This window comes from Rhinolophus sinicus, linkage group LG01, assembly GCF_036562045.2.
Source record: "Rhinolophus sinicus isolate RSC01 linkage group LG01, ASM3656204v1, whole genome shotgun sequence".
Taxonomy (NCBI): domain Eukaryota; kingdom Metazoa; phylum Chordata; class Mammalia; order Chiroptera; family Rhinolophidae; genus Rhinolophus; species Rhinolophus sinicus.
The window spans coordinates 131,315,838-131,327,853 of NC_133751.1; the positions used below are offsets into that span (position 1 = coordinate 131,315,838).

Consider the following 12,016-nt stretch of genomic DNA (forward strand, 5'->3'; position numbering starts at 1 on the left):
GAAGGCAGTGCTCATCTTCTCCACAAGAGAAAAAAGAACGGGGGGTGGGCAGGGGGCACAGTAACCGGGGCTCCTAATGCTTTGCCAATCTAGGTGTGAATGCTCAAACAATCTTGAATACTTAAATACTTAAGAACTAGCTAGTCCTGAGTGATAATTTCATTTTCTTAGTCACAACCCTTTTTAGGGGTTTTAGGTTTAGTTCTAAGTGACCTTCATACCACCAGGAACACTGAAAAGATTCAGTTCTATGTTCCATTCATTATTAAAGTCCTATGATCTCTTCTGTTTGGGCCTAATAGACTTCATCAGCTCCATATTAAAATTCCTCTTAATACCTCTTCTCAATGGAGTAGAAACTCACAATTACCAGGTTGAGCCAGTGTGCAACCTGAGCTTTGATCATTCTCCTAGTGAGTCTAAAAATATGGCAGGATACTACTCCAGGAGAAGCCCACTGTTGAGTTCAGACCCACAAGTCTACAAATTATGACTATAACCTGGCAGATTAGGGAGAATGGCTTAATCTCATTTTTGGCACTTGTAAAATTGGACTAATAAAACTAACATTGCATGGTTGTACGAGCACTTGTTAAAGCATCATATATTCACATATCAGATAAAATGATGTATAACAGCATGTATCTCTGTGAATAATATTCTGTACATCTTCGGTAGTTGGTATTTCCCTTGCAAGTACTCCCACCGGGAAAAATCTAGTGGAAACGGAAAAGATAAATTTCAAAAGCCTTTCCCTTCTAGAACTCTGCAAATGCTGTTCCACTCACTGTTTCCTCTCTTCACCTGCTTAGCTTCTTCTTTCTTCTGGTCTCAGCTTAGATTTCAGTTCCTTCAAGAAATATTTCTAATAGGCTGAATTCTATGTCCTTTCCTGGGTTCTGGTAGCCTCTGTGTTTTATTAAACTGTCCCATAATAACCTGTTTTCTTTTCAGAATCATATATTAGACTGTAAGTCCTTTGAAGTCAAGACATATATTGATACTACTGTTTCCTCAGTGCCTAACACAGTGACAGGCTCATTGCAAACACCAAAACATGTTCACTGCCTGGCTGATTAATGGAATCAAATTGCTCTGGAAGACAAGTGATAAAAAAAATCCATCATGTCATCATATACAAGGTGTGATTAAAACATATGGTGAATGCTACAATTTTAAAAAAAAAATTATTGCAGTAAAAGACACATTGCCATTAACTCCCCTCAAAATACTCCCCCTCACTTTGAACACACTTATCCCATCATTCTTACCATTTTCAGAAGCAGTTCTAGAAGTCCTCTTTTGTGAGTGTCTTTAGTTGTGCTGTTGTGGCTGTCTCGATGTACTGAATTGATTAAAAATGTTTACCTTTCATGGTTATTTTAACTTTGGGGAAGAGCCAGAGTCACATGGTGCCACATCTGGTGAATAAGGTGGATGAGGACACACTGTAATGTTTTTATTTGACAGAAATTGCTGTACCAGAAGCGATGTGTGACACGGAGCCTTTCCGTTGTGATCACACAATACCGTGAATGCTGCTGCTGAATGTCATCCAATGGAAAGGCAGGGATCTTCAATATGGGAAGTGGTGCATCAAACCTTAGTAACAGTGTGTGACAGTTTCAACTTGCTGGGTGCAGTCAGTCAGGTGTGAGCTACAGTTGAGAGAAGCTGTGTTTTAAAGTGTAAGTCATCTCCATTATGACTACACTCTGTGTCAAACACTGTTTCTGGTATTTGGCAACTTCTGTCAAATAAAAATGTTAGGGTGTGTCCTCATCCACCTTATTCACTGGATCTGGCACCACGCGACTTCTGGCTCTTCCCCAAAATCAAAACAAAAACTCATAGACACAGACAATAGTTTAGTGGTTACCAGAGGGTAAGGGGGGTGGGGGGTGGGAGATGAGGGTAAGGGGAATGAAATATATGGTGACGGAAGGAGAACTGACTCTGGGTGGTGAACACACAACGGGATTTATAGATGATGTAATACAGAATTGTACACCTGAAATCTATGTAATTTTACTAACAGTTGTCACCCCAATAAATTTAAAAAAAAGAAAATCCTCATTATTTTGCATGATACCTGTCATTAAACCATTCTCTCCATCTTGAAATATTTTAATTATTTATCTGAGAGAAGGACATTGCACTTTTCTAATTAAGTTTCGTCTTGAAATGTATATTACTTTAACCTTCTGAGATTTTTGTGAAATTTTTATTTCATTATCCAATGCATTTACAATGACTTGCTGTGTGAGTAAAAGTGATAAAATGTGAAAAAAAAAAAGATTCGGGACATTGAGACAACCATAACAGTGCAACTAAAATCACTCACAAAAGAGGACTTCCAGAACTGCTTCATAAAGGGGCAAGAGCGATGGAATAAGTGTGTTTGAAGAGAGGGGTATATTTTGAAGGGGATTAATAGTAATGTGGCTTTTACTGTAATAATGTTTTTAACTTAAACCTTCACCATATTGTTTGATCATACTTCAAACAATATATATGGTAGGCTCATATCTATAATTCATAACTTCTATAAGTTACTTGATAGATTATGGTTTTAATACCAGTTGCAAAAGATGATATGTTTGGATTACTGCCATAAACTCCTAATTTTATAAACTTGAGATACCGTTTAATGTCTGTACTTCCTGGAACTAGTGGGAGTAAGACATACTGGTATACTTCTAATAAACTGAGTTCTAACTGAAAGTATAAGAAGATCACTAGAGAACTTTAAAAATATCAATGAGACGACAAACAGATTGCATTTCAATCTGAATACCTGGCTTTTGTAAACAGATTGAGTTCATCCTCATTGGCCCTTTTGCTCCCATGTCATTACTATCTAATTACAAATAACCTCAGATACTGTTGACCTCACAGTTAACATCCAGATTTAAATGCAAAATGCCATGCTTATTTATCTGATTTATTTATACATTCTGATATATACTAGGAATTCTTACTCCAAAATAGCATGAAGTGGAGCTATGTTTGTTCCTGAACAACTTGAAGAATACTTAATTTTACTTTTGCCATTATTTATCTCTGTCTCTCCTCCGCAGGAGCTGCTGTTAAAATTAATTTGCATTTTAGACCTCAGGATTTTATATTGCCATTAGGGTTGTGAAATGCTTTTACTCAGCACAACTAAGAACTGATGTTTTACCTCCCACTAATGGACCTTTAATTAGGCACTGTAATGAACCATTCTGTCATTCCTTCATTTATAGAGAAAAGGTTTTGTATATGTAAGATACAATTTTGACAGAACACCCGGTCCACTGAACCTTGCCAACTCACATCTAATAGATCCTAAATTTATTATTATTTTGTCAGCTGCTGGATTTATCATTTTAATGACACTGTCCACAGTCTTATTTTGCTGCCAAAGAACAGCCTCGCCCTGCTGCAGGAACGTTTGCCGACATCTTGATCAACAACTCCTGGGGTCCGACTCTGACAATAATATTACTACTTCGGGACCTTGGGCAAGTTATTTAACCTCTGTCTAAGGATTAATTGGTTAATTTTAAAAAGTGCTTTGCAGTAAAAGGTGAGCAGTGGTATGACTGCTAATAGTGATAATAAAATTACTATGCAAGCTTTTATGATGCATTCATCTACCTCAGACTGTGATGCTATTAAGTTGCCAATTAAAATATAAGCTGCTAAATTTATTCTTTGTAAGAATTCAGATTGCTATAATGATGACCACATAGTATTTTTAAAACTTATTTCAAAACAATTAAGAATGGCAATGGTTCCACTTAAAAAAATGTGTTTTTTTTTAAGAAAAACAAAAAAGACCGATGTTCTATGATGCTGGACTCACTGGAAATTGAAAAAATAGCTCCACACAAAAATACAGTTGTACTGTGACTAAATGTAGCTTTCATACATTAAATTGCTTGTTATTTTATTAACTTGTCTTCAAACAGTTCTCATTCATTTATTTATGATTACTTACTTTTCCATCAGTTTATTTGACAAATGCCACTGTTGGATATAGTCTCAAAGAGGTCACTAGACAAGTAGGAAGAATGTATGCAAATAACACTACTGGGTGAAAAAGAATAGAGCCAGAAAGAGGTGAAGAAGCAGTGACTTGAAAATTCAGAGGAGAAAGAGAATAATTCAAACTGAGGGTGAATGTGTACATCTTCTAAAAAGAAATGGTATTTAGGCAGGACAGACAGGTAGATAGGATTTGGCATGGAGAGATGAAGGTGAGGAGGAAAAGAAAGTGCATTTCAGAGGAAGAGAACAGCATGAGAAAGTCACAGTGCCAGGGAAGATGACATAAGAAGAAGCATGATCATGTGCTTTTACTGGACTAAAGAAGAGGCTGCAAAAACAGTTTGGATAATAATGATGGTCCGCATTCTACAGGACAGTAGTTGGTATTGACTCTGATTTGCTTGGAAATCATACACATTTGTGAGAATGGTGGAGGAGAAAGGAAAAAACAAACAAAAAACCCCCAAAAAAACGTGAGTTAGTAAATGCCAGTTGTGATGGAATATTATGTTATGTTGAGAGAAGGGAGATGAGAAAGTGATGAGGACGTGAGTGGGGTTACATGAATATAACTAGATTGTGTTTACCAAGTAAATTCTGATGGCCTGCAATACATATCATTTAAGAGGCAAGTTGGGCATGCAATGTGTAAAAGGGCACTGCCTTAGGGTAGTGGCATATACATATATATATATATATATATCAACAAGAGAATGGTCTAATGGTCTAATATGAGGAGAATGTACACCTAGAAAAGGAAACGCCACATTAAAACTGAAAGCATCTATTTGCTGCAGCAGAAGTGGCTACCTGCTATAACATCAGAGCCATAATATTTAACATTACTCTTCATTCTCAAATAACTCAGTGCACATAGCTTGCTTATATGCTGTTCCATATACTTTCTACAATGACAAGACCTAAGCCACCCTCAGTGAGGTCCTTCACAATATCAAACAATCTGGGGACCAGAATATTAAGTAACTTTTAAGAATGTGGGCCCTGGAGCTGGATTGCCTGGGTTTGAATCCTGGCTCGCCCAGTCACTAACTGTGTGACCTTCAGGAGGCTCTTTATGCCTCCTCAGTAGGCTCCTCTATACAATGAGAATAAAAAAACAATACCTTGTTCATTAGTTGAATTAAATAGATTAATAGAATTATTGAAAAAAGGAAGTAAAAGTAATTGCAAGAGTTCCTGAAGGTAGAAAGATGTCAGTAAATGTGATTAAGATAAACAAAACAAAACAAAACATTTTTTATTATGGATAAAACATACAACTGTTTATGTGGCTGCTCTTTTGAGAATAGATACAGAGGGTGCAGAGAGAAAGCATAGATTCAGTTAGTAGTAATCCACATAAGAGATGCTGGTAGCTTCAATGAGGATAGTGGTAATGCAGGTGGGGGAAGTGTTCAGATTCTGGGTGTATTTTAAAGGTAAAAGTGAGAATGGAAGTGGGGTGTAAAAGACAAAAAAAGTCAAGAACAACTCCATTATTTTTGGACCTGAACACTAAGTGTTGTGCTTTACAGATATAAGATAAACTATGGTAGAACAGTTTTAGGGTGAGACAATCAGGTTAATTTTGAGCCAAGTCAAGCTGTCATATAGATGTGTAAGGATAAAAATCTGGTATTTAGGAGGTAGGTCCAGCTGGAAATATAAATTTGGAACTATTCATATTTAGATGGCATTAAAAGCCACACAATTAGTTGAAATCATCCAGACAATGGGACTCATTCTTGGTCACACATGTAAAACATCTGGAAAACTTTAAATAACATAGATGCCTCATTACATGCTAAGAAAATGAAAGTCATCAGAGGTGATGTTTGGGACACTGTATTTTATACAAGCTGTTGAAGCCATTCTCATGTGCAGAGTTATACAGAACTCATAGGTTCAAGGAGTGTTTTAGAGAAGAAAAGAGATACAAGGACAGAGTCACAAGTCACTCCAATATTTTAAAGGTCAGGGAAATAAGGAGGAATCAGGAAAAGACCCTGAGAAGAAGCACCTAGTAAATTGGGAATGAAAGTAAAGATTAAAGACAAGTGTAGAGGTGTTTTAAGTATAGAGTGATTAACTGCTGACTGTAGAGGTAAACTAAGAATTGAGAATTGACCATTGGATATAAAAACATAGATGCCATTAAAATTAATTAATTAACTTGACTTTGATGAAAAATGTTTCCACAGAAGGGTAAAGATAAAATCCTGACATAGGTGGGGGTCAGAAGAATAACAGAAAGAGAGGAATTGGATAGTATATCAACTTTCTAGAGTAGTACTACTGTTAAAAATTGAGCAGTGAACTAAAGTTGTAGCTAGCAAGGGATGTGGGCACAAGGTAAGGTTTTCTAAGAAAGTACTAAGTAAAGAGGAACATATTGATAAAGCAGGAGAAAGAGGGGACAGTTCTGAGATGTGTACTTGAGTAGCGAAGAGGTAACGGATGTATGAGTGAATAGTGTAGCATGAGACGTAGCATGGAGTTCCTACTTTAAAGAAGGAAGACAGAGTCTATAAGTCTAGAATAAAGCAGTTTCAGGGGTGTGGACCGGGAGCTTGTGGCAGTTCTCTTTAGAAGGTGTCTATTTTTATGAATAAGATAAGAAACAAGTTCTTCAGCTGAGAATAAATTTGGGGAGCAGGTTCTGGAGGTTTGAGGAGCAAGAAGAGCATAGACATCTAGGAGAGTCAATGGATTAGTGAAATACAGTAGACGACATAGTAAGTGCCCATTTGAGATTAGTGATAAAAACTGAAGTGAGACCAGTCTAAATAATAATGTTTTGCTTCAGTTGCATTTAGCAATGGGATACCAGTTCAGGAGAGATGGAGGATTAGATTTAGCCATGGTGACGGTTTTCTAGGTAAGAAAAATGGAAGGGAGGAGGGAGCAAGGGAGTCGAGGGTGTATACAAGAGAATGAGTATAATGATAGATTGTGGAATCTAAGTTTGAGAAGAAAGAAACAGAATCTTTAAAATAAAAGAAGGATTAGGAACAATGTAAAGAATTATCGGAGTTGGCAGTGACATAGGAAGTGAAACTGAGGAACAAGGGACGGATGAAATTGAAATAATTTAGGGCATGCAGATAGAGGTAATAAGACAATTTCATAAGGTAAACATCAAAGCTGCCAGACGGACTGTTGGGTGCTGCTTTCACTTACAGTACTGACATCTGTCTCCAGTGTGTTCGGGCTGGCAGTAGCAGTAAGGCTGGTTCCCAGCAGTCACACTGCATGTCCCTCCATTTTGACAAAAATTCTCACAGACTGTCTTACCACAGTTAGGTCCAGTGAATCCCAGTGCACAGCTGCAGGTGGGTCTCCCTATAAGAAAAAAAAGTAATAAAAAGAATATTATTTAACTAAAATGGTTTAATTTGCATGGAATCTTTACTAGATAAGAATCAGGGAGTCAGGGTTTTGGTCAAAATTTGTCCACTGCTTAATCTGTGACTTTAGGCAGCAACATGACCTCTTTGGGTCTCAGTTTCCCAATGTTGCAATGAAGACTCAATTAGATGGTAACTCAGGTTCACGTCGGGTAAAGTAAGCAGAGTTCATTTTATGAATAATTATACATGCACACAAGTATTTTATGCTTTACAGGGCTTGCATTATTCTCCATACTTCTATTTTCATGTCCATTTTGCCTTATCAATTATTTTTGCTCTCCTCGTGTGGTAATGCAGGTTGTATTGACCATTAGAATATAAAATAGGGAAAATCATATTTCCCAGTGTTTAATCATCATGTATCAACCACTGCCGAATCTACATAAAACATGAACTTAAACTTACTATAAATACGTATTTTAATAAGTTTAAAGTGGGCATGTCATCTAAAACAAGATTTAGGAACATTAATTATTTTATTAGATTTAAATACACATACTGGATTTAGCATATAAGTACTTACTAAGTCCTATTTTATTTCATTTTGGCATTTTTATTCATGGTCAAGGACTGTCACTTGTAGTCTAGTAAGATGATTTAGAAGTCTAATGCTAACAGCACACAATAGCAAGTCGATGGGTCATCTTTAGATATTTTTCATTATTTGCTCTGTGGGAACTAATATCACAGTGGAAGATGAACAACCCTTTAAGGTGTTTTGAACATAACAGTTAACTGTTGTATCAGGAATGAGTCTCTCTAACTGCCTGAAGTGTCAAGGACCGAGTAGAAAATTGAGTAGAGAACAAGCTCTGTAGGAGAGGTGAAGAAGAACACAACAAAAATGAATGACTGCCATTTGTAATGGGGAGAGAATGAGGTTGAGAGGTTGTACAAATGTAAAGAAATAACATGAAATAGAATACAAAAAAGAAATTGAGTTATATATCTCAATTAACTAGAATTCAGAAAATGTCCTTCAGTTGGTGGCATCGGAGCATATCCAACCATCTCCTCCCTCACCTTTGTAGACATGAAGCATACCTAGAATGGTCAGAAAAATGCATGAGTGTAAGACAAGACTTGAAGTGTGAAAATGATATGCTGTCTCTATTGCAGTAGAGTCTACATTCTACGTCGAGGACAACTCTACATTTTTTTTTGAAAAGCATTCTTAAGCGAATAATATGTCTCCAAATAAAATTTATCTGCATTTCCAAGAGAATGAGTAAATGAAGTTTCACAATTTATATATTTATTTTACTTTGACAGGGCTCCACACACTTAAAAATGCTAGAGCTATTGCTTCTCGAGGAAGAAAGTTATATACACTTTTATATTGAGTAGTTATATACAGTTTTATGCTTTAAAACTGATTTCTAAATGCTATTACTTTGGTGGCAGATAAATGGCTGTCAATAGGTTGAGAAAAAAAGGTAAATTTTATATACATCAAAAACTGATTAACCTCATATTTTCCATTGTCAGAATGTGGCTTTAAAACTTTTAGATAAAGATTTTTCTTATAATGGTAGTGAATTTTCTAGTTGTTGATTATATCCCGACAGCATGTCTTCACTGGAACCATGATGGGTGAAAAATAAAGACTCAAACTATAGAATAAATGGTGGTGGAAGATAAAGAGGTTAGACAGTTATTGGAACAGTTATAGGAAAACAAAAACCCTACACAAAAATCATTCCTCTTCAGCCATAAGAACCACTGAATGACTTACAGAGAAACAGAACATATATACAGGAACACAGATGAATATAAGATGAAAATAAAATACTCAGAAAATACAGGAGAAATCAAATTGCATTAGAACAAGCAGAAAAAGGGCCATACGGAGCTAGGACTTAAACATAGTAGATTTATGCTTTCCTACATTACTTTCTAGGTGTTTTGTTGTTGTTGTTTTTTTTTTGTTTTTTTTTTCCTCTTTTTAAACTTAGGAGTGAAAAAAAGTAAAACGATAGACGTTTGGAAAAAAAAAAAAAACACAAAAAAACAAAACAAATGCAACTTGCTAAGGCACTTGAGAATTCCTCTGTTCTAGTCACTCAGAGAAACAGCACTATGCTTTCATCTCATCCACAGCTGTTTTGAAACTAGGGCAGAGTGACCAGGTTGTCCCCCAGCTGGCATATGTCTTCCATCATTTAGATTCTGGCTGAATTATTTTTAAAAAGCTCCTATGTCTCTTCCTTTGAAGAGAAGATTTATTTTTGACAAGGAGAAATCTCTTCATAGTCAGGGGAATATTATCTAACTTGAAATTGTGTGAAGGTACAGCAGATCTTTTGTTTGCTGATGGGGAATGAAACATCTGTTGCAGAATTTTATAATGGGCTTCGTCTAATATTTTCCTTACTCTCTCTGGGTGCACCCTAACATGTTGCATTGGATTCATTTATAAAGGTTTTTTAGGTAGCTGAATTTGATTTTGACACTTGAAAAGGAAAGAGCACTTTTACAATGACTAAGATATAGCAGTGATGTATCCAGGGAGCTGGAGTTTAGACAGCCGACAAGGGGAGCACAGTCAGGAAGTGCGTTGACCTGAGGAAGGAGCGGGAGGGGAACAGTTTGTTGGCTCTAATCAGTCTAGTTTCTATATAGCATTCTTAGCTGAGACCTGAAGACTGTAGGTTGTCTGACTGCCTGGATTTACAGACTGTGCCAGTTACTGGTTGTGGGCACATAATACCTCTCTGCTTACTTCCTCATGTTTAAACTGAGGGCAATGACGGTACCATACCTCATGAGTTGTGTAGAATTACATAGAATACTTGAGATAACACATGGAAAGTATTTCTAATTGTGCCAAGCACATAGAAAACACTCAGTTACATTTTCGTTCTTTTTCTTATTATTCCTATTGAGTGAGATATACCAAATACAGGTATGACTCTGTGACTGTATCTACAAAGACACTGTGACACTCTAGGAAAATTATTCTGAGAATTTTCTTAAATTACACATTTTATATCCATTAATTATTTAAGATCAAATTAAATGTAAATTTGTTTGCATGTCAGTGATGGGATAATAAAGAATTCTCCATCAACTTTGCTTGCTCTTAGACTCCAACATTTCAAACTTTTGAAGTATGGGTCCTTCTCTCTTCTTTACCTGCTAAACATGCTTAATCCTACCCCTTAAAAGAAAGAACACACACACACACAGACACACAAAGAAACAAAACAAAAAAAACAAAAACAACACAACACAAACATAAACATAAAAGCAAACCTAATATTTGCCAAGTGCATATACTTATATAGCTTCAAATTTTGGTACATCCTTGAACTTTTCCAAAAGAAATCGATACTCACTGCTTCCAATTCTATCAATATATGACAAAATAAAATCCTTGGTCATAAAGTCACATTCCAATCCTTCCTAGGTTTACAGTTTTTATTTTTTAAATACACAAAACAATGTGTATTAATCGGTGACTTCTCTTTTCTCAATGGAGAAATCAGATCCTTTGATATGTATGTATTGCTCATGTAAATCAATTCTGATTCCCTGGTGGTAACAAAGGTTTAGGAATGAAGAAGTTAACGTTTAGTGTTGTCTTTGTTGTGTATTTATGCACTGCTACAAAGCTTATGTCTAATCTCTTAATCCTAAAATCCACAGATCTCTTCTCAATCATCATTCTCAAATTTTCTCTGTAATTTTACATGTTTAATATCTACACTTGAAAATACTACCAATTAATATTGATCAATCAATGTTTTCTCAAAAGCATATATTTTGAGTACTATAAAAGTATATTTGTTAGCATTTTTAATAACTTCATATAATACTGGTATCTGTCTTTTAAAAGCTAGATTTATTTAATAAAGTTTTATTTAAACTGATTATATAAATGCTACTCACCAGTATGAGCTAATAAATATTGCATGACTTTAAGTTGGTAAAATAACGTCTCTGCTCAATATTGGACAAATTAATTATTACTCTTTTCTATATAAATTCAATGCTTGAAAATGTGTGGTTGATTGTTATGAAGGAGTGCTGGCAAAAGTAATTACATGTGAACTTCCAATGAGACAGTGACTATGCTTATTATTTCTGAGATGTAGATACCTGCTAGTGAACATCATTAGTTGGTTCTCTTTTTAAGCAATTTATTTGAATTTATGCTCATTTGTCTATGTGAACCATGCTGCTTACCCATTTAACTTGGTACTGGCCGAGTCAATCTGGTGCTCATAAATTTTTGTCCTTGATATAATGTTTTATATCTAACCAGTCTTCTGTGCATATAGTCATTGTTCAGTTCAAATAGTCTGATAAACACACTAAGTCCAAATAATAGCCTTTATTGGCATTTAAACTGCACGGCATATTTACAAATGTGTTTGTTTTGTTTTGCTTTTTTTAACTTTTTTTTATTAGTTTCAGGTCGCATGTTAAGTGAAATAAATCAGACAGAGAAAGACAAATACCATGTGATCTCACTTATATGTGGAATCTAAAGAAAATAATAAATGAATGAACTAATCAGAAACAGTCTCAGAGACATAGAGGAAAAACTGAGAATTGCTAGATGGAAG

The 12,016-nt window shown here is 35.5% G+C and overlaps 1 protein-coding gene across 4 annotated transcripts in view; it reads right to left on the reverse strand.

Moving 5' to 3' along the window:
* Nucleotides 1-12,016, reverse strand: part of LRP1B (LDL receptor related protein 1B) — a 1,798,389-nt gene that overhangs the window by 57,456 nt on the left and 1,728,917 nt on the right. For all 4 annotated transcript variants that reach the window (XM_074335786.1, XM_074335783.1, XM_074335779.1 and 1 more), the window contains one exon: nucleotides 7,216-7,377. In XM_074335786.1, the coding sequence (XP_074191887.1) occupies nucleotides 7,216-7,377 (162 nt within the window). The remainder of the gene's footprint in view (nucleotides 1-7,215; nucleotides 7,378-12,016) is intronic.